The 23,816-nt window shown below is 38.4% G+C and overlaps 1 protein-coding gene across 3 annotated transcripts in view; it reads right to left on the bottom strand.

The window, feature by feature from the left end:
• Positions 1-7,421: 7,421 nt before the first annotated feature.
• Golph3l (golgi phosphoprotein 3 like) overlaps positions 7,422-23,816 on the bottom strand; it is a 41,532-nt gene continuing 25,137 nt past the window's right edge. For 2 of the 3 annotated variants that reach the window (XM_005331174.5, XM_013361230.4), the window contains 3 exons: positions 21,422-21,553; positions 18,870-18,984; positions 7,422-9,746 (listed from right to left, as the gene is read on the bottom strand). In XM_005331174.5, coding sequence (XP_005331231.1) covers positions 9,319-9,746; positions 18,870-18,984; positions 21,422-21,553 — 675 coding nt within the window. In that variant the 3' untranslated portion in view covers positions 7,422-9,318. The remainder of the gene's footprint in view (positions 9,747-18,869; positions 18,985-21,421; positions 21,554-23,816) is intronic. The other variant, XM_005331175.5, reaches the window with a different exon arrangement.

The following is a 23,816-nucleotide window of genomic DNA, read 5'->3' as shown; positions in this document are numbered from 1 at the left end:
GTTAAAAAAAAAAAAAAGTATACACACACAATATGTTTATTAGTTTAAATGTTTTTTTTTTTTTTTTTTAAAGAGAGAGAGAGGAGAGAGAGAATTTTTAATATTTATTTTTTAGTTCTCGGCAGACACAACATCTTTGTTTGTATGTGGTGCACGCATGACAGGCGAGCGCGCTACTGCTTGAGCCACATCCCGGCCCTGAGTTTAAATGTTTAAAAGAACAATTCTTGGGCTGGGGTTGTAGCTCAGTGGTAGAGTACTTGCCTTGCATGCATGAGGCCCTGGGTTGTTCCTCAGAACCATACAAATAAATAAATTAAATAAGTAAAGATATTGTGTCTATCTACAATAACAACAAAAAATATTAAAATAAATAAAAGAGCGATTCTTTTGGGACACACTGGCATAATATAAGCTGAGAATTTTTTTCCTCCAGTCCTGGGAATTGAACCCAGGCCTCCTGCTTGCTAGCCAAGTGCTCTATCACTGAGCTACATTCCCCAGCCCTTTTTATTTTAAGACAGAGTTTGGGTAAATTGCCCAGTCTTGCCTGGAACTTGGGATCCTTCTGCCTCAGCCCTCAGGTAGCTGGGATTACAGGCATGCACCACAGGGTCCAATTTACTTATTTTATAGTTTTTATTCTGGTGCTGAGAATTGAACCGAGGGGCACTTTATCACTGAGCTACATCCCCAGCTGTTTTTCCTTTTTGAGAAGGGCCTCACAAAGTTGCTGAGACTAGCCTTGAACTTGCCATCTTCCTGCTTCAGCCTCCTGACTCTCTGGGATTACAGGTGTATGCCAACTACATCCAGCCAGGGCCTAGTTTAAACTAAGAAACTTCTCATTCCAAACTTTGCCTAAGAGTAATGTCAAAAGAGTTGGATGCAGTACCTAAGGGGTTGGGGATGTAGCCCGGTGGCAGAGCTCTTGCTTAGCATGTGCAAGGTCCTGAGTTTCATTCCCTGAATTGCAGAAATATAGAGTAATGTATAACAACTACAATTGCTAAGGGAATGATTTATTAAATTATAAGCTAGGTGTGGTGGCATACACCTGTAATCCCAGTGGCTCAGGAGGCTGAGGCAGGAGGATTGAGAGTTCAAAGCCAGTCTCAGCAACTGGAGAGGTGCTAAGCAACTCAGTGAGTGCCAAAGCCAATGTCTGGGCTGGGTACCAGAATCACGAGGCACTCACAGCTTTGTAGGTTCAAACAGCAATTCTTTATTCCAGCTCTCACACCACCTCCACACAGGTCCAGGGGCAATCGCGTTCTCCCGTCTACCCGCACAATCCACCTACTCCACGAGGCTATCTGCAAATCCCATTTTAATCTCACGAGAACTCAACGGGAACAAGCAGCAGGAACACCCTAATCCCAGCAATAATCTTCAACTTCCAACTTCCCTAAAACCCATTATCTTAAACTCAAGGAGCCGGTTACTTCCTCAAACCTGATCAGCTCTAAACCCGGAGCTGCCTAGGTCCTTGAGCAAGGTCACCTCATTAAAGCATGCATGCAATGTCCCATCAAATGTCCTCTAAGCAGCATGGGGTACACTTGGCAAGGAAATTTCGATGCGTCATTCCTACTTGGTAATGGCCCTCAGCAAGTGAGACCCTGTCTCTAAATAAAATACAAAAATAGGGCTGGGGACGTGGCTCAGTAGTTGAGTGCCCCTGAGTTCAATCCCTGGTACCAAATTAACTAAATAAATAATAGATTTAAACTTGACATAGTTGGGAAGGATAGAACTTAGAATACAATAAAGCCAATTAAAAAGACAGGAGTTTCACAAAAACTTGCACAATGTCTGGGGCATTAATTATTCTATTTGTGACTGAGTGATTACATAGATTAGGAAAGACCTGAGATGTGTAATCCAACATCTGGGTGGTATGTGATTCAAGCAGTTACCTGGAGGAAAAGTGCTCCAGGCAGAAGGGAACAGGAAAAGCAAAGATCCTAAATCCGGAGCAGTTTTTTAGGGTCCAGTTGCCCTCCAACTCCCTTATCTGTAGTGGGTATATCTGAGTCAATTAGTGGATGCTGGAAACTGAAGATTGTACCAACACTACATATATAATGATATATTTTCCCCATATATTTCTATGATAAAATTTTTTTTTTTTTATAAATGGACACAACACAATGCCTTTATTTTTATGTGGTGCTGAGAATCGAACCCGGGTCCTGCTCATGCTAGGCCAGCGCTCTACCGCTGAGCCACAACCCCAGCCCCTCTATGATAAAATTTAATTCATAATCTAAGCACATTAAAAGATTAATAAGGGGGGCTGGGACTGTGGCTCAGCGGCAAAGTGCTTGCCTAGTACGTGTGAGGCCCTGGGTTCGGTCCTCAGCACCACATATAAAATAAAATAAAGGGCTGGGGATGTGGCTCAAGCGATGGTGCGCTCACCTGGCATGCGTGCAGCCCGGGTTCGATCCTCGGCACCACGTACAGGCAAAGATGTTGTCTGCCGAAAACTAAAAAATAAATATTAAAAAATCCCCCCCCCCTCTCTCCCCCCTCTCTCTTTAAAAAAAAATAAAATAAAGATATTGTGTCCAACTACAACTAAAAAATAAATTTAAAAAAAAAGATTAATAAGATTGTGGCTCAGGGGTAGAGCACTTGCCTTGCATGCATGGGCCACTGGGTTCAGCCCCCAGCACCACATAAATAAAATAAAGGCATTGTGTCCATCTAAAACTAAAAAAATTTTTAAAAAGATATTAATAAGTAGTATTAAAATCAAACAATGTATGGTAATGTAATTTATTAAAAATTTATGAAGAGGATGAGGATGTAGCTCCAATGGTAGAGTTCTTGCCTTGCTTGTGCATGGCTCTGGGTTCCATTTCCCAGCACTCAAAACAAAAAACTTATGAAATTGTTAAGAAAATTGTTTTCTTTTAGTGCCTTCTGGAATGTTACATAATTTTTTCTTTAGCCATTATTGCCAGAATTCCTATCTTCATCCCAGTGCCGCTGGTACCTCTCCACAGGTGTGGCTGTATACTGGACTGGTAGTCAGTGACGGGTAAGATCCAATTACAATGGTACCAACCTAAGACAGGAGGCTGACACCTTGAGGTCAGCTCATCCGATGATGAGTAAGGACCATATGTAGTATTGGATAACCTAAGGCAGGCATGGTCCCTAAGCCACATGCTTGTTGTTTAAACAGAGAGGGGGAGATGTTGAGAGCCACAGCTGAAGGGGCCCCAGCAAACTTTCAGCTGCCAGCAAACTTCCAGCTGCCGGCTGATGATTGGCTCACAGCGGCCCCAGCAACATCTAGCTGATTGGCTCCTCTGTGGTGATGCTCATTGGAGATGTTCATTGGGCTGTTTCCCCGCCCTTCATACTGCCAGCTGATGATTGGCTCACAGTGGCCCCAGCAACATCTACCTGATTGGCTCCTCTGCGGTGATGTTCATTGGGCTGTTTCCCTGCCCTTTCAGACCATGGAGCTGCTCATTGGGGGACTTCTTTGGCTCCGCCCATGCGACCCAGCCAATCGGCCTCAAGAGCAGGAGGATTGTGGGAGGTGGAGAGGCATGTGTTGGAGTGAGAGGCTTGTGGGAAGCCAGTGGTGGCAGTTGGGCTCTGAGGGTTTTTTCCTGAGGAGCTGTTTTGTTTGGCGTGTGTGGTTCTAAAAATAAAGTTAGTTTCTTTTGACAAGTGGCTCCTGAATTGTGCCCAGCCAGACTGCGGCATTATTTCTGGAATTTTTCTTTTCTTTTTCTTTTTTTTTTCTTTGGAGAGAGAGAATATGAATCTTTTTTGTAGATGGACACAACACAATGCCTTTATTTTTTTATGTGTTGCTGAGAATCAAACCCAGGTCCGCCCGTGCTAGGCCAGCACTCTACCGCTGAGCCACAATCCCAGCCCCAATTTCTGGAATTTTTCACTTAATATTTTCAGGCTAGGTGCAGTGGCACCCTCTTTAGTTCCAGCTACTTGGGAGGTTGAGGCAGTAGGATTGCTTTGGCTTGGGACTTTGAAGCCAGCCTGGCCAATATAGGGGAACAATCTTTTTTTTTTTTTTTTTTTTTTTTTAAGAGAGTGAGACAGGGAGAGAGAGAGAGAGAGAGAGAGAGAGAGAGAGAGAGAGAGAGAGAGAGAGAGAGAGAGAGAATTTTAATATTTATTTTTTAGTTTTCGGCGAACACAACATCTTTCTTTGTATGTGGTGCTGAGGATCGAACCCCGGGCCGCACGCATTCGAGGCGAGCATGCTACCACTTGAGCCACATCCCCAGCCCAGGGGAACAATCTTAAAAAAAAAAAAAAATCTAGGGTCTGGGGCTGGGGCTCAGTGGTAGAGCGCCTGCCTAGCATGTGTGAGGCCTTGGGTTCAATCCCCAGTACCATACAAAACAAAATAAAGGTATTGTGTCCATCTACAACTAAAAATTAAAAAAAAAAATCTGGACTGCAGATGGTTGCAGGTAATAAGTGAAAAACTATGGGTAAGGCAAGGACCACTAGCTAGAATAAGGGGAGGTATAGCTAAGGATGAGGTTGCTTTTGGCTTCTTGAATTTTACTTTTTGTGTGATGAGCAGCCAGGAGAGGGTGCTGAGGAGGGTAGTGACACAGGATGAATTAGGTATTAAACCAATCACTTTGGCTGTTGCAGAAAACCAAGTAGGCCTTTGCAATAGTTCAGGAGATAGATGATAGTGGCTTGGACCAGGATGTATTATGTATGGAAGGTTGAAAATGAATGCAAAATCACTGGGCACAGTGGCACACGCCTGTAATCTCAGTGGCTTGGGAGGCTGACAGGAGAATCACAAGTTCAAAGCCAGCATCAGCAACAGCACACAAAGCAACTCCGTGAGACCGTCTCTAAATAAAATACAAAATAGGACTAGGGATGTGAATTTGCTGTAGTGAGAGTTGAGGATGATTTCAGCTTTTTGATTTCAACTTGGGGGAATGATGGCATCATTTACTACTGATAGTAGTATGAAGATGGAGAATATTTTGTTTTGGACACATATATTCTGTATAGAATTCATTTAAAATACCAAGTCCACAAACTCATAAATAAAATGTAGTATACCTATACAATGGAATATTTTTTGGTAATAAAATAAATGAAGTACTGATGTATGTTCATCCATACAACATGGATAAACTTTGAAAACATGCCAGATGAAAGAACCAGTCATAAAGACCACATATTGTATGACTCCATTTATATGTCCAAAATAGTCAAATCTATAAAGAATGTACATTAGTGTTTGCCTAGGGCTAGAAAAAATGAGGAATGACTGGGAACATGTATGGGGTTTCTTTCTGAGTTGATGAACATTTATAGTGATTATGTAATAGCATAGTGCTATGAATATACTAAAAGTCATTTAATTATTCTTGTTGGGTGTAGTGGCACACACCTGGAATCCCAGCAGCTCAAGCTAAGGAATGGGGCTGGGGTTGTGGCTCAGTGGTACTGTACTTGCCTAGCATGTGTGAAGCACTGGGTTCAATTCTCAGCACTGCATATAAATTAATAAAATAAAGGTCCATTGACAACTAAAACAATATTTAAAAAAAGAAGAAGCTGAGGCAGGAGGATAACAAGTTCAAAGCCAGCCTCGGCAACTCTGTTAGACCCCATCTCAAAAAAAAAAAAAAAGGAATGAAGATGTAGCTCAGTGTTAAACTGCCCCTGGGTTAACTCTCCAGTAAACCTCCCATTAAATAAATGGACATATTGCTTGGCTGAATTTTATCTCAATAAAGCCATTATAAAATAGCTAGTGCCAGGTATTGTAGCATGTTTGTATCTCAGAAACTTTAAGAAGCTAGTGCAAAAGGATTGCAAATTTGAGGCCAGCCTCAGCAATTTATCCAGTCCCTAAGCAACTTAGTAAGACCCTGTCTCAAAATTTAAAAAAAGGGGGCTGGAGGCCTAGCTTAGTGGTAAAGTACATCTGGGTTAAATCCTCAATACTCTCCACCAAAATAAATAAGACTGAAAACGTAGCTCAGTGGTAGAGCACCCCTGGTATTAAACCCCAGTATCTCAAAAAGCAAAACAACATAAACAGAAGGCATCACCTAGCAAAGCCACACACCTGTAATCCCCATGGCTTGGGAGGCGAGGCTGGAGGATCCCATGTTCCAGGCCAGCCTGGGCAATTTAGTGAGACCCTGTCTCAAAATAAAAATATAAATAGGATGGGGATGCAGCTCAGTACTTTTGGATTACTATACTTGGAATAATTTTGGATTCAATCCCTAGAGCCACAAACAATAAAGTGTTTGTTCACTATTTTAAATGTTCATAATGTTCCTGAAAAGAAAAAAAAAAGTTCATGATTTTCTTAGTCAGCTATTTTATTATGTTCTTTCTTCACCAGTTTCCCTCCCACTGTCATAACTACCTCTTCTTCCCTTCTTCCATATGCAAAGAAATCTAATTTGTATTATATAAATTGGTTTAAGCTAACTTTTTGGCCTTTATAAACTGGAAGTTCAAGAGACATGTTGAGGTAATAGAGCTGGAAAAAACACTTATTAAGGCTAACCCACAAATATTTAGAGGTATTATGAATTTAAATATCCATAAATCTTCGAAAAAATGGTTGTCTTCAGTTCAGGAGGAAAAACTTAAAATCTCTGAAATCCAAGAGAAACTGTGGCTTTAATTCCACCTCCCCATAAAAATCAGTAAAATTATGTACATCATTGTTGGCCTGGCTCTATGTGATGAACATGTGAATTCATTCAGGGAGCCCTTATGAAGGGTAGAAATCCCAAGATTTCAACTATGTTTCTAAAAAAAATTGGATAACATATGCTATTATACTTATGGAGGTTCAATTAGGTTAAGAAAAAAATGGTGGCCAGACTAATTATATTCAAAGGAAAAAATCCCACATAAAATATATCTATTTGAAGAGCTTTTAGAGAGTATTTGCTCCCTCCTCCCTCGAGGTGAATCTCTCTCTCTCTCTCTCTCTCTCTCTCTCTCTCTCTCTCTCTATATATATATATATATATATATATATATATATATATTATAATCTAGATGTAAAGGAAAATCAACAAAGCTGAGCTGTTAGAAAAAGTTTCCTTTCTCACTTTTTCTTTTTTTTTTCCTTTCTTTTTCTGGTAGTGGCTTCTGAACTGGGGATGCTCTACCACTTAACTACATTTCTAGCCCTTTTTTAGAAAATTTACTTTGAGTGAGGGTGTCACTTAAGTTGCTCAGGCTGGCCTCAAATTTGTGATCCTCCCGCTTCAGCCTCCCAAGTATATGGGATTATAGGTGTAAAACAGGGACTGGCATGGTATATAAAGGGAGAGGCATTATTAGCTTTGTGTGAAAAGTTATTTTTTCTAACTAAAACAAATGAATACTGCTATTATATTATGCACAGAAAGACGAGAGAGATAATAATTGATCTTTATTATATAGAAATGTGAAGGTCATATGAATTAAATAGGAAGGTGTTTGGCAATGAACATTATGCAGATTTGAACTGAAGACATCCTCATTTTATTGAGATACAAGATAAAAATAAACACTAAGAGTCGCAAAGAAAGAACTCAACTTCTACCCCACAATCACACTGAAACTTTCCACAGGAAAACCTGGTTTCAATTCATGCCGAATTGTTAAATAGAGAAAGAAGTAAGTTACGTCAGCTTTTGTAATTTAGAGAGACAGACTGAAACTCTACTTAGCCTCTCACTTAAAATTTGTTTCACATTACAATTAAATCTTTATGCACCTAAGAAAAACCAGAAGTGAAAACAAAGTGTTCAGTTGAGGAATTATTAGGAATTTTACATTTGAGGGAGGAGATAAAGTTAATCATTTAATTACTTCTGATCAAGAGAATGTGATGACAGGTCTGGGTTTAACCCTTTGATAGCCTGTTTCTCCACAGTGGTCAACAGGCAGGAGCCAATTAAAGTATAATAAATGCTTGACATTAGTACAATTCAGTGTCTGTCCTCTTCATACAATACCTTATAGCAGTGTAATCCTAACACCAAATTGCCCCTTTACATAGAATCTTTATTAATCTAGCTTCTCTTTACCTCAATACTGAAGTGAAAAGCATTTTAGAGAGTTGGCGACATTGACCAGAGGGGTACCTGTACATCAAATATAGACAAAACTACTCAAAGAACTCTTACATAGGTAGAACTTTTCAATTTGTGTAGAAACCCAAAAAAGGGAACAAGAGCATGTGGAATTTGGATATACAGCCTGGATTCAGAGTGCTGCTATTTGGAAACTGAAACAATTTCTCAGTTCAATCAGAGCAGAGACATATATACATTCATTTATTTGTGGTACTGGGGTTTGAACCTAGGGCCTTGTGAGGCAAGCACTCTACTACTAAACTTTATCCTCAGACCACTACTTTGAGACAGGATCTAAGTTGACTAGGTTGGCCTTGAACTTGCCATTCTTTTACCTCAATATCCCCAGTGTCTGGGATTACAGGTTTGTGCCACCATGTCAGGCTTATAGCAGACTAAGAGGAAATAGGACAGTCCTGTGCTAAAGGATGGAAATTCTTAGGCCACCTCTATCCTCTTCAAATTATAATGCTGATTCCATGAAGGTGGTGGTTGTGACACATTTTTTCTTTTTTATTTAAACCTTTGTCTTAATGAGTGAAAGAGCATGATTTCTAAAAGGGTGTATAGGATATATTTCTGGCTATAGGAGTGTAGGACCCAGGTAATCAAATGTGGGACATTTTCATTAGGTTAGAAAAAGAAAGATAAAAAAATCAAGATAAAAATCTCAGAAACCATCTGCTTAAAAATTAGTTTGGTTTCCACTGCTACTCATTCAAAGACAATGAATTCAATAAGCTATATTATTTAGCTGAATCTGAGAGATAAAAGACTATGTAACATGTATTTAAGATAGAAAACAAACTTAGAAAAATATAATAAAATGGTTTGCTCTTCATCTCATTCACATTCTGCTGTAGAACATAAAACCCCACTTAGATATTCATAACCCTATTTATCCAAAAGTACAATGGATGAAATTAAACCAAGAAATGGGAGAAAAATGTTTATTGGGTGTGTGTGGGCTCACCCAGTATATTCATCTATGGAAGAAAAGTTTAGGGAGAAATAACATCTGCTTATAATGGTCAAGGCATATGGAAGCCCTAAAATTACTCTCCCCAAATCATGAATCTGACCAAAAGAAGGAGTAAAAAATGATGAAAACATTTCAGGACACCAAACTCAGTGATGGGGTCTCTGAAAGTCACCAGCCAGCAGGTAAAAAGAAAAAACCCATTGGCTGGCTCTAGGATTTATTGAAGGCAGCCAGCACAGCCCAGATCATCTCTGTAGCATTGTGCTTTGTCCCCTCCACTTCAGGGTCCAGTTCTACTAGGTCCTTGGCTCTATTCATTGCCACATCATATTTGTCATCTGTCAGTGAGGAGAAGACATTCTCTAGCACATCAGAGGAGTGGGCTAGCACCAGGAGTGCTAGTGTTCGCCTGTCCATACGCTGAGGGTCATTTACCCACCGCTCTAGTACACTATCTTGAAGTTTTTTCACTAGTCGCTGTTTCTCTGTTGTATTGGTCACAGGATGAGTAGTCATGTCAAATAGCAGGAAATTCTGCTTCTCAGTGGTTAAAATACCCTTCTCTACTAGGTTCTTTGCAATTCGCTCTCGTACGTTTCTCAGCTGGTACTGTAATTTGAAGGGGTTCCAGGTCTCACCTATGGGGAAAAGAAATAGAGGACATAATGACCAGAAAGAAAAAAATAAAATGAAAAAAGCAAATTAGTTATTTGGAACCCTGAATGGTTAAAAATTTGAAAGTATAAATTTTCACTTATTCATGAAGGAATAATCTTCCTTCCTCAGTCTATTTTATCATTTGTCCTTTATACTATGTTTTTTTTTTTTTTTTCCACTCCAACTGTATTTCCCATTAAACCACTTTTTAAAAATGTCATCAAGGGGGCTGGGGTTGTGGCTCAGTGGTAGAGTACTTGCTTAGCACGTGCAAGACCCTGAGTTTGATTCTCAGCACCATATAAAAATAAATAGATAATTTTTTTTTTGAGAGAGAGAGAGAGAGAGAGAGAGAGAGAGAGAGAGAGAGAGAGAGAGAGAGAGAGAGAATTAATTAATTTATTTTTTTGGTTTTCGGCGGACACAACATCTTTGTTTGTATGTGGTGCTGAGGATCGAACCTGGGCCGAACGCATGCCAAGCGAGCGCGCTGCCGCTTGAGCCATATCCCCAGCCCTAAATAGATAAATTTTAAAAATGTCATCAAGGACTTACATATTGCCAGTGTTTATGAACTTTATTTCTATTCTTTTTTTTTGTACTGAGGATTGAACTCAGGGGAGCTTTACCACTGAGTTACATCCCTAGCCCTTTTTATTTATTTAAAAATATTTTTTTAGTTGTCAATGGACCTTTATTTATTTATATGCAGTGCTAGGCAAGTACTCTGTACCACTAAGCCACAATCCCAGTCCTAATTTTTTTTTTTGGGGAAAGATATGGCTAAGTTGCTTAGGGCCTTGGTAAGTTTCTGAGGCCAGCAATCTTCCTGTCTCAGCCTCCCAAGTTGCAGGATTATAGGTATGTGCTACCATACCTGGTTTTATTTCTATTCTTTTATGACTTCTCTGTGACACTGTTAATTATTCATGTATTTTTGAAATCCTTCTAGGCTGGGTGCAGGGGTGCTTGCCTAGAATCCCAGTGACACCCATGTTTATTGGGTGTGTGTGGGCTTACCCAGTTTATTCATCTATGGAGTGAAAGTTTAGGGAGAAATAACACCTGTTTATAATGGTCAAGGCACATGGAGGAACCCTAAAATTGCTCCCCCCAAATCATGAGTCTGACCCAAAAGAAGGAATAAAAAAATGATGAAAATATGGGAGGCTGAGACATGAGGATCATAAATTTAAGGTCGGCCTGGGCAATTTAGCAAGACCCTTTTCAAAATACTATTGTTCACCCAAGAATAGTACCTGCTTACCCAAGAGCTTTCATGGAGATGTACAATGAGATTAATGTTGCTTTCATGCTGGCTTATACAATATTCATTCTGAAAGCCTATGGATCAAAGAGTAACTCTGACTTTCAAGACTTATTATTTAAGAATCATAATTATGTGGCTGGGAGTATACCTCAACGGTAGAGTACTTGCTTATCATGTGTGAGGTCTTGGGTTTGATTCCTAGTGCTGTCAAAAAAGGGGGGGGGCACTTTACCACTGAGCTACACCCCCTGCCCTTTTTATTATTAAATTTGAGACACAGTCTTGATAAATTGCTTAGGCCCTCACTAAGTTGCTGAGGCTGGTCTTGAACTTGCAATCCTCCTGTTTCAGCCTTCTGAGTGGCTGGGATTATAGGCATGTGCTAATTTGCCCTACTAGGAAATGTATTCCATAAGACTATAGCTGCTACTGATAATGATTCCTCTGATGATCCGGGCAATTTAAATTGAAAATGTTCAGGGAAGAATTCACTATTCTATATGCCATTAAGAACATTTGTGGGGCTGGGGCTCAGTGGTAGAGTGCTTGCCAAGCATGCATGAGGCACTGGGTTCGATTCTCAGAACCACATAAATGTTAAATAAAGATATTGTTTAAAAAATAAAGAACATTCGTGATAGATGGGCCTGGTGGTACACACTTGTAACCGTAGCAATTTGGGAGTCTGAAGTAGGAGAATTGTAAGTTTGAGGTCAGCCTTAGCAACTTAGTGAGACCCTATTTCAAAATTAAAAAAAAAAAAAAGTGGGGGAGGCTGGAGATATATTTCAGTAGTAAAGTGCTCCTGGGTTAAATATCCAGTACCACAAAATAAACAAAACAAAAACTACAGCAAGAGAAACAAACTCATGATTCAAGGGAAGAGATAAAAATGTCAATATAAACAAGAGTTTGGAAAAAGTTGATTTCTAATGAATGACTTGGAGAGGATCAAGACTTCAGTAAAGGAAGTTAACTGCAGATGCAGTAGGAATAGCAAGAGAACTAGAATTATAAGTGGAGCCTAAAGATGTAACTGAATTGCTATAATTTTATGATAAAACTTTAATGCATGAGGAGTTCCTTTTTGTGAATGAGCAAAGAAAGTAGTTTCTTCCTCAGCTCTCCTTTATTTTGTGGTGCTGAAGACTGAACCTATGACCTCACACATGCTAAGTAAGTGTTCTACTACTAAGCTAAACTCTCAGCCCTCTTTTTCTGTTTTCATCTTTCTCTGTCTCCTTTCTTTTCCTCTCTCTCAACTTCCCTCATTTCTTTTCTCTATTTTGGTACTGGGGATTGGACCAAGGGGTACTTTAGCACTGAGACACATTCTCAACCCTTTTTATTTTGAGACAGGTTCTCACTAAGTTGCTTAGGGCCTTACTAATTTGCTGAGGCATGCCTCAAACTTGTGATACTCCTGCCTCAGCTTCCCAAGGTGCTGGGATGACAGGGGTGTGCCACCACATGCTACTGCATCTGCCGTTAACTTCTCTCTCTTACATGGGGTATTGCTAAGTTTCCCAGGCTGGCCTTGAACTTCTGTGCTCAAGTTATCTTCCTTCCTGTCTCCCCCTCCCAAGTAGTTGGGACTAATATGCAATATGCCACTGTGCCCAGCAGAGAGTGGTTTCTTGAAATTGAATCTGTTCCTGGTAAATATGCTGTGAACTTGTTGAAATGACAACAAAGGATCTACAACAATATGACATTAACTTGGTTGAGAAAGCAGCAACAGAGTTTGAGAGAACTGACTCCAATTTTGTAAGAGGTTGTACTGTTGATAAAATGTTATCAAACAGTATTACACACTAACAGAGAAATCTTTACATGAAAAGAATAATTAATTAATCAATGAAGCAAACTTTATTATTTTAAGAAATTGCTACAGCTACCTCAACTTCAGCAACCATTACCCTTATCAGTCAGCAGTCATCAACACTGAGGCAAGACTACCAACAAAAGATTAAATCTCAGATTATCATTAGCATCATTAGTGATTTTTAGTCACAGTGATGTGTTTGTGTGTGTGTGTGTGTGTGTGTGTGTGTGTGTGTTTGTGCGCGATATATATGTATAATATTTTTTTTTTTTTTTTGGCCACGCTGGGAATTGAGCCCTGTGTCTTGCACATGCTTGGCAAGTGTTCACTCATAAATTCTTTTTTAGTACCAGGGATTAACCCAGGGACATTTAACCCCTAAGCCACATTCCCAGCCCTTTTATTTTTTATTTTGAGACAGGGTCTTGCTAAATTGCTTACAGCCTCACTAAACTGCTGAGGCTGACTTTGACTTGTAGTTCTCCTCAGCCTTCCCAGTCACTGGGATTAGAGGCATGTACCTCCATGTCTAGCCCATGAAGTATTTTTAAAATAAGTTATATAATTTTTTTTTTTTTTTTTTTTTTAGACATGATGTTAGTGCTGGTGTCACTCAGTGAGTGGTAGAGCCTCTTCCTGGGATGTCCCTGGGTTTAATCCCTCTGCATTTCCCTGAGTTTGATCCCCAGCACTACAAAACAACAATAAATAGTCATAATTCTATTGAAAACTTTTTTTTTCTGTACTAGGGATTGAACCCAGGGTGCTCTCCTCTGAGGTACATCCCCAGACCTTTTGATTAATTTTTAAATTTTGAGATAGGGGGGCTGGGGCTGGGACTGGGGCTCAGTGGTAGAGTGCTTGCCTAGCACGTGCAAGGCCCTGGGTTTGATTGTCAGCACCAGACATTAAAAAAAAAATTGAGACAGGTTCTTGCTTAATTGTTTAGGACTTAACTAGGTTGCCGAAGTTGTTCTTGAACTTTTGATCCTCCTGTCTTTTTTTTTTTTTTTTTTTGTGGTGCTGGGGATTGAACCCATGGCCTTATACATGTGAGGTAAGCACTGTACCAACTGAGCTAGATCCTCAGACCTTAGTCCTCCTGTTTCAGCCTCCTGAGGTGCTATGATTACAGGCATGTGCCATTATGCCTGGCACTGAAAACTTATTAGACTATAGCAGTGCAAACTTTTGTGTGACTTTTTTAATTTAATTTTTAAAATAAAATCTACAACTAAAAACATTTTTATTTATTTTAAGAAATTGCTACAGCTACCCCAACTTCAGCTGTAGATGGGCACAATACCTTTATTTATTTATATGTGGCGCTGAGGATGGAACCCAGTGCCTCACCCACGCAAGGCAAGCACTCTACCACTGAGCCACAACCCCAGCCCCTATGTGACTTCTTTTATTATAATATTCAATTTACTGTGGAGATTTGGAAATATAGTAAAGAAGTTAGACCTATCAAAGGAAAATATAAGATGTAAATTGAATCATCTCAGTAATAATATTAGATATGAATAAATCAAAACACTCTAAGCAGCCTGGGGCAGTAGAATATGCTTGTAATCTCAGCAACTTGGGCAGGCCCTAAAAAACTTAGTAAGACCCTGTCTCAAAATAAAAAGTAAAAATGGCTGAGACGTAACTCAGTGACAAACTGCCCCTGGGTTCAGTACTAAAAAAACCCAAATCAAATCAAACCAAGAAACAATAAAAATAACAACAATCTAAGCAAAGATAGAAACTGTTAGATTGAATGATAAATAGATACAATTGTGCGCTAGCTACTTTCTACAATGCTTTAAAAAATATTTTTTTAGTTGTCTATGGACCTTTATTTTATTTATTTATATGCAGTATAGAGAATTGAACCCAGTGCCTCACACATGCTAGTCAAGCACTCTGCCACCGAGACACAACCCTAGCCCAACTTTCTATACTTTATATTCAAATATAAATAGGATGACACTAAAAGGATGAAAAAAAAAAGTGTTGTGTAAACAGTAACTATAAGAGAGCTGGAGTGACTAGATAGGCTTTAAAAAGTGCTACTAGAGGAGCTGCGGTTGTGGCTCAGTGGTAGAGTGCTTGCTTAGCATGCATGAGGATCTGGATTTAATCCTCAGCACCACATAAAAATAAAGATACTATGTCCACCTAAAACTAAAAAATAAACATTAAAAAAAAGAAGTGCTACTAAATTGGAGGAATATTATCTTAATAATTCAAAGGTCAATTTCTCAGAAAGACATAAATATTATAAATGCATATACAACTAATGACAGTCCATCTTAAAATATATGAAGCAAAAATGGTCAGAACTCACAAGAGATGATTCAATACTAATCAGAGACTTTGATATGTTATTTTCCATACAACTAGGTAGAAGATCAACAAGGAAACAGAAGACTCGAACAAAGGTATAAGCCAATAAAATCTAATGAGACATCTTTTTTTGTGTGTGTGGGTATATATGATCATGGGTATCAAACTTGGGGCCTCACACATGTCAGGCAAGTGCTACACCACTGAGTTATACCCCTAGACCTCTAACAAGATATCTTTACAACATTCTACCTCCAATAAGACATGTCTTAAATTGTATAACATTCTCAGCATAACCTTCCTGTGCCATCCCATTCCATGTTTCAGGTTTTTGTCTAGCATATCCATACTGTATATACCACCCACTCATTAGTCACTTAATAGCCATTTTAGTTGTCAGATTGACTGTATCACAGTGCATGTATTCAAGCTTAATAGAAGCTTCATGCTATGTCACAATGCCAATGTCATTCACTTCAATTCATCTCATCAGGTGGGCATTGTATTATCTTTAAATGATCACAGTTAATGAGTACAAGATTTTTTTTTTTTTCTCATGGTGCTGGGGATCAAATGCAGGCTCTCACATATGCCAGGCAAATGCTCTACCACTAAACCACATTTGTAGCCCACATTAAGAGAAACATACCACATGTTCAGTAACTCAGCACGACCTTGTCTCAAAATAAAAAACTGAAAAGGGCTGGTGATATAGCTCAGTGATACAGTGTCCCTGGATTCAATCCCCATACTTCCAAAAGCCCCCAAAATATAAAAACAAAAAACATCAAAACAAATAAATGGACAAATTCCTGAAAAAACAAAAATCACCTAAACTGAGTGAAGAATAAAAAAATCTCAACATATGGATGACAAAAGACTGAATTAGTAACCAAAAACTTCCTGACATAGAGGACCAGATAGGTTTACCAGTGAATTTTACCTAACAGTGTGTTAGTCTGTTTTTTTTGTTGCTGGGACCAAAATACCTGACAAGAACAATTTAGAGGAGGAAAAGTTTATTTTGGCTTATAGTGTTTCAGTGGTTCAGTCCATGGTCAGCTGACTCCATTGCTCTGGGCCCAAGGTGAGGCAGAACTTCATGGTAGAAGGGTGTATGGGAGAAGCAATGCTTATCTCATGGCAGATAAGAAGCAGGTAGGGTAGGGTTTGGGAGCACCACAGGATAGATGAACCCTTCTAGGAAAGGCCCCCCTCCAGTGACCCACCTCCTTTAGCCCCCCATTTGCCTACAGTTACTACCCAGTTAGCCCATTCAAACTAGAATGGACTGATTATATCATAATTCTCCTAATTCAATCATTTCCCCTTTGAACATTCCTGCATTAACACAGGAGCTTTTGGGGAACACCTTATATACAAACCATATAAAGAATTAACACCAGGGCTGGGGTTGTGGCTCAGTGGCAGAGCACTAGCCTAAACATGTGTGAGGCACTGGCTCAATTCTCTGTACCATATAAAATAAATAAAGATATTGTTCCCATCTACATTAAAAATTTTTTTTTAATCAAATAAAATTTATCATAGGAATTCAACATAAGAAAATGAAAGAAAGTAATATATCACATTAATTAGCAAAAGGAAAAAAAAACAAATACATAAAACACCCTTTCTTGATAAATTCTTAGAAAATTATGAAAAATTATATTTATTTATGAAGAACCCCATACCTGATACCATATTCAATGGTGACAGAAAGCTTTTTCCAAAGGTCAGAAAAAATACAAGGATGCTTGCTTTTATGATTACTACTCAATAATGCAGTAGAAGTTTTAGCCAGAGGTATTAGAATATCAGTCAATAAATAATTAAGTAAGTAAGTAAATAAATAAATGCATCCAATTTGGAAAGGAAAAGGTCAAACTAATTCTATTTAAGATGACATAATTCTATATATAAAAATTCCAAAAGAAACATGGATGAAAAAGTACCAAAGCTAATAAATTCAGCTATGTTTGTGGGGTATAAGATCAACACACAAACATCAATTGAATTTCTAAACATGAGATTTGAACAATCTGAAAAGGAAATTAAGAAAGCAATTCCAGAGTTGGGATTGTAGGGCACGGTTGTAGCTCAGTGGTGGAGCACTTGCCTAGCATGTGCGAGGTACTGGGTTTAATCCTCAGCATCACATAAAAATAAATAAAAGTATTGTAAGCATTTACAACTAAAAAAAATAATAATAAAAAAAGATTTGTACACTGAAAACCACAAAACATTGCTAAAAGAAATTAAAGAAGGGCTGGGTTTGAGGCTCAGAGGTAGAGCGCTAGCCTAGCATGTGTAAGGCCCTGGATTCATTCCTCAGCACCACATAAAAATAAATAAATAAAATGAAGTTATTGTGTCCAACAGCAACTAAAAAATAAATATTAAAAAAAAAAAAAAAGAAATTTGGGCTGGGGATGTGGCTCAAGCGGTAGGTAGCGAGCTTGCCTGGCATGCGTGCGGCCTGGGTTTGATCCTCAGCACTACATACAAATGAAGAGGTTGTGTCCGCCGAAAAAGAAAAAAATAAATATTAAAATTCTCTCTCTCTTGGGCTGGGGATGTGGCTCAAGCGGTAGCACGCTCGCCTGGCATGCGTGCGACCCGGGTTCGATCCTCAGCACCACATACCAACAAAGATGTTGTGTCCGCCCAGAACTAAAATAAATAAATAAATAAATATTAAAAAAAAAAATTCTCTCTCTCTCTCTTTCTCTCTCTCTTAAAAAAAAAAATTAAAGAAGACTGGAAAAAATGGGAAGATATCCCATATTAATGAATATTAACATTATTAAGATATCAATACTATTCAAAGTGATCTACAAGTTCAACACAGTTCCCATCAGATTCTAAGAGTCTTTTCTGAAGAAATGGAAGAGCCATTCCTCAAATTGATTTAGAATTGCAAAGGGCCCAGAGTAGCCCAAACAATCGTCAAAAAGAATGAAGTTGGTGGAATCACACTTCCTGCCTTAGAAACGTACTAAAAAGCTATAGTAATTAAAACAGTATGATATGACATTCAGACAGACATATAGACCAAAGCAATAGAATACAGAGCCCAGAAATAAACCTTCACATATATGATTGATCTACATTTTTTTTTTTTTTTTAAAGCTGGGGTCTTGCTATGTTGCCCAAGCTGGCCTTAAACTTTTAGACTCAAGCATGCCTCTGCTTCAGTCTCCTGAACAGCTGGGACTAGAGATGTCTGACACCACACTTGGCTTGGTCAATTTTTTTTTTTCCTTTTTGGGTAGTAGGGGCATTTAACTACTGAGCCACATCCACAGACCTTTTTATTTTTTATTATTATTTTTTTAATATTTAAGATGAACACAACATCTTTATTTTATCCATTGTTTTTTTTTTTAATGTGGTGCTGAGGATGGAACCCAGGGCTTTGTGTGTGTGAGAGAAGTACTCTACCAACTGAGCTATATCCCCAGCCCTCTGGTTATCATCTTAATAAAGATGTTAGAAAAATTTCTTGTGAAGAACACTGTTAAAAGAGCTTTACAGAGGAGGGTGGTAGAACATAAGATGAAGCTTTGTATGTATCTTACCCAGCACGTTGAATTTCTGTACTTCTTATCTCAACCTTAAGAGAAGGACAAAGATAATCAAGTGTGGAATTGTGATCATTTTGAGTAATTTTACCAGTGAGAAGCTCTATCCATGTTTGGACAGTTTCTGTGGGTTCAGTTGCTTTGATGTGTTTGAGAGTTTCATCCAGTAAAACATCACCTGTTGGGCTGTCTGACTTTAGCAGCACCTTTGAGAAAAGAAGAAACAAAAAACCTTGAGTTGTTCACTTCATAATACACTATAGTTTCATAATACACTTTTCTTTGTCCTGAAAAAAGGTGGTTTTGGTTTTTTTGGGGTACCAGGGATGAACCTAGGGGTGCTTAACCACTGTGCCACATCCCCAGCCCTTTTTATTTTTTATTTTGAGACAGGTCTTGCTAAGTTGCTTAGGGCCTTGCTAAATTGTGGAGGCTGGCTTTGAATTTGTAATCTTCCTCCCTCAGCCTTCGTAGCCACTGGGATTATAGGCTTGTGCCTCTGTGCCCAGCCTGAAAAAAGTTTAAAATACAATATGATGTGTTAGGGAAAAGAGAAAAATAACATTTGAAGTGGACCCTAGAGACAAAAGAGATATAAATAATAATGAAGGGAAGATTTAATAACTTCCTTGAGTCTGAACAGCCACCTGTGAAACTGTTAACAAAGGTAGGAAAAAGCCAGGAAAGAAAGCCAGTTTTGGAGAAAAGCTGATTTTAAAAAATTTTTTATTTTTAATTTTTACAGTGCTAGAGATTGAACCCAGGGACTTGCTCATGGTAGGCAAGTACTTTACCACTGATCTATAGCCCTAGACCAATAAATCTGTTTTTTTTTTTTTTTTTTTTTAGTACCAGTGATTGAACCTAGAGACAGACCCTTAACCACTGAGCTACCTCTTCAGCTCTTTTTATTTTTTATTTTATTTTTTATTTTTATTTTTTTTTTTTAAAGAGAGAGTGAGAGAGGAGAGAGAGAGAGGGAGAGAGAATTTTTAATATTTATTTTTTAGCTCTTGGCGGACACAACATCTTTGTTGGTATGTGGTGCTGAGGATCGAACGCGGGCTGCACGCATGCCAGGCGAGCGTGCTACCGCTTGAGCCACATCCCCAGCCCTCTTTTTATTTTTTTGAGATAGTCTTGGTAAGTTACTTAGAACCTCAGTGACAAGTTAGTTAAGTGAGGCTGGCTTTGAATTTTGATCCTTCTGCCTCAGACTCCCAAGTTGTTGGAATTATAGGCATGCACCACCACACCAGGCTCAATAAGCACGGTTTTAACTGATATTGGGCAGCCAATTGGAATTGTCCAGACAAACCAGGCATGGCAGCACATATCTACAACCCCAGCTACTTGGGAAGCTGAGGCAGGAGTACTGCAAGTATGAGGCTACCCTCAGCAACTTAGCAAGGGTGTCTCAAAATAAAATTTTTAAAAATGGCTAAAGAGTGCTTGCCTAGCATGTGTGAGGTACTGGAGTCAATCCTCAGCCCTGCATAAAATAAACAAATAAAAAAAATGCATGTTGTCCATATACAACTACAAAAAAAAAAAAGTGGCTCAGGATGTAGTTCATCGGAAGTTTAGAGCACCCCTGGATTCAACACCTAATAGTAAAACAAAAAGAAAGAAAAAAGTGGGAGATGAGAAGACGGAGGTAAAAAAGCAGTGGAGAACAAGGAGGAAGAAGAGGAAGAGGAGGACGATTTTCCTGGAGGATGAATAAGATATGCCTAGAAATCTGGGAGTTAATTTCACGTAGGTGATAAATACAGCTTCGAAGTTAAGTGGTATTTTCAAAAGGATAGAAAATCAGATAACAGAATACAAACTGAGACTTTTATGCTAAGGAATGGAGAAGTAAAGGAAATGGGGTATAGTACAATATAAAGAAAGACCAATAATGGTGAAAGTTTCAAGTAGGAGGGGGTGCTCAAAAATGTCAAATGCCACACACAGGTTAAAGGAGAAAAATAAAGAAAGGAAGCTGGTTCTACCTAAGGATGTAGTTTCAGAACAGAGCTTAGAAGTTGTAAACAGAAAAAATTAGTAAGAAAATGAATACAGAAATATAATTCAGGAAGGAAAAAAGGAATATAGTTTTTACGTTGCAATAAACTTATAGTAGATGGAAGAACTGAACACAAAATAACTAAGTCAAGCAAAAAACTGACCCACTCAGATGATTCCTTCTGCTATATAATATTATATTTCATAATGTTATAACTATAGAAATAGAGGGAGAAATAAACAACACCATTCTAAATGTAATTTTTTTGTATAAAAAAGACAAAACTCATGAGCTTCCTATGACTCTTTTTTTAAAAAAATATTTTTAGTTGTAGATGGACACAATACCCTTATGTATTTAATTTTATGTGGTGCTGAGGATCAAACCCAGGGCCTCCCATGTGCTGGACAAGCACTCTACCATTGAGCTATACCCCCAACTCCGTATGACTCTTTAGACTAAGGTTAGTTAGGTTACTGCCTCTGCTACAGGAAAATTAAAATTATTCATGGGACAGCTGAGTCAGAGATATTTATCATGTCTTACTATTCAAATCTTCTTATTCTTCCAAAATGTACTGTTGGTATTTGCCTTTCCATAAGTTTAGAATATGTTCACAGAAGATGCTGTACCTTTCTGTCTAGTAGTCGCTTCTTACGCATGGTGGGGGGTTCCAGAGAGATTCGACCCCGCATGGCTAGTTCTATCAGGATGCCCCCTCGCAGGCCAGATGATATACAGTCATTCCAAAAAGATGTATAACCCTAGGAAAGAGGAAAAGAACAGAAACAGTGTTCTGAAATGGGTACTGACTTCCAGCCAGCATCCTAAGTATAAGATGTGGTTTCTGTGAATCATTTCATATCACTTGAACTTAAAGCAAAGTAGACAATGGAATGTTTCTTTAATCTCCTTAATCTAAACTTCCTCAAATATTATTTTCTGTCTAACTTCAACCTCTTTAGTGAATTCCTATGACTTGGCTGCTAATTAACTGGCATGCTAAATTTTAATTTTTGAAAAGAACTCTGACTTTTTTTTTAGAATTTTTTTTTAATATTTATTTTTACTTTTCGGCGGATGACAACATCTTTGTTTTTATGTGGTGCTGAGGATTAAACCCAGGCTGCACGCATGCCAGGCGAGCATGCTACCGCTTGAGCCACATCCCCAGCCCTGGCTTTTTTTTTTTTTTTTTTTTAATATATTTTGTTTTTGGTACTGAGCTACTTCCCTAGCCCTTTTTATATTTTACTTAGAGATAGGGTCTCACTGAGTTCTTAGGGCCTTGCTAAGATGCTGAGGCTGGCTTTGAACTCTTTGTCCAACTTATCTCAGTCTCCCAAACCACTGGGATTATAGGTGTGTACCACCACACCCAGCTTTTTTTCTTTTTTTTTGGTGTCAGGAATTGAACCCAGTCAGTGGACCTTTACCACTGAGTCACATCCCCAGCCCTTTTTTAGAAAAGTATTTTATTTAGAGGCTGGCTTTGAACTTGCAAAACTACTGCCTCAGCCTCCCAAACCACTGGGATTATAGGCATGCACCACTGCATCCAGAGAATTTTGGCTCTCTAGAAGTGTTTCCATGATACACTAAATTTCAGACTGGGGTAAAAATATGACATAAAGGAAAAAAGTTAAATCATTTAGGTCTTTTACTTCCCCTTAATATGCTTATATACAATTTTTTGTTGTTGTTTTTCAGGGCTGGGAATGGAACTCAGGACCTTGCACATGCTAGGCTAGCTCTCTACCTTGGAATTACATTTCTAACCAAGCAGGCTAATCTGATAGGAAGCTACAGAAACCCACTGACTAGTTAAGGTGTCTTGGATATGTTATTTAACCTTTCTTTCTTTTTGAGTTTGGTAAGTGTGGTTTTATTTTATTTTTTGTTACTTAACCTTTCTCAAGTACAATATCCTCATCTAAAAAATGGGGACACTAGTATCCATTTTCATGCTTGCTGTAAGGATTAAATGAGATGAAATATATGATAAAGCATTTAGCATAGTGCCTAGAATATTGGAGGTGTTTAAATGCTAGTTCCTCTTCCTTAGAAACTACAGGGAATATATAAAAACATAAGAAGGGTTGGGGTTGTGGCTCAGCGGTAGAGTGCCCACTAGCACGTGCAGGGCCCTGGGTTTGATCCTCAGGACAACATATGAATAGATAAAATAAAAGTATTTTGTGTATCTATAATTTAAAAAATAAATAAACATTAAAAAAAAACAGAAGAAATTATTGTCTTAAGAAGCTAAAAGTCTAGCTGGAAAACCATGTAAGCTTGATGAAAATTGTTACAATATAAAGCAAATAAAAATTCATTTGAAAAAGCAGTAGAAGAGAGGCATAAATCACTTTTAGAGTAGTTGGGAACTCCTATAGGACTTTTACTGGGGGGACTGAAGAATAAATAGGTTGAACCTGGAAGAGAGGGATGGTTTTCCAGGTGGAAGAAATCATCCAAATTCTACTTATTTTTCAAAATGGATACATATCCTAAGCAAAATGTCAAGAAGGGAGATCACAAATATGTTTGTAGACTCTAACTCAAAAGTTTAAAGAAAAATTATCAGATGAAGTTGGTTGGGATCAAGTGTGAAAAGCTTTGATGTTTTGAACTTTTAAAGGAAAGGCACATAGTGAATTCTGAAGATTATAAGGAAAGGGTTATGATTAACACAAGGAAGATCTATCAGAGTTATCAGAGTTGTTCAATATTTTCTGGTACTGGGGACTGAGCCCAGGGGGTCTATCACTGAGCTACATCCCCAGAACTAATTATCTATCTATCTATCTACGTTTTTCTTCTTCATATTGTTATTATTATTTTGGTACCAGGGATTAAACTCAGGGGCGCTTAGCCATGGAGCTACATCCCCAGCCCTTTTTATTTTTATTTATTTATTTATTTTTGAGACATAGTCTTGCTAAGTTGATTAGGGTCTCCCTAAATTGCTGAGGCTGGCTTTGAACTTGCAACCACCCTGCCTCAGCCTCCCGAGTTGCTGGGATT

Source organism: Ictidomys tridecemlineatus, chromosome 11 (assembly GCF_052094955.1).
Source record: "Ictidomys tridecemlineatus isolate mIctTri1 chromosome 11, mIctTri1.hap1, whole genome shotgun sequence".
NCBI classification, from domain to species: domain Eukaryota; kingdom Metazoa; phylum Chordata; class Mammalia; order Rodentia; family Sciuridae; genus Ictidomys; species Ictidomys tridecemlineatus.
This window is presented reverse-complemented; position numbering and strand designations above follow the sequence as displayed.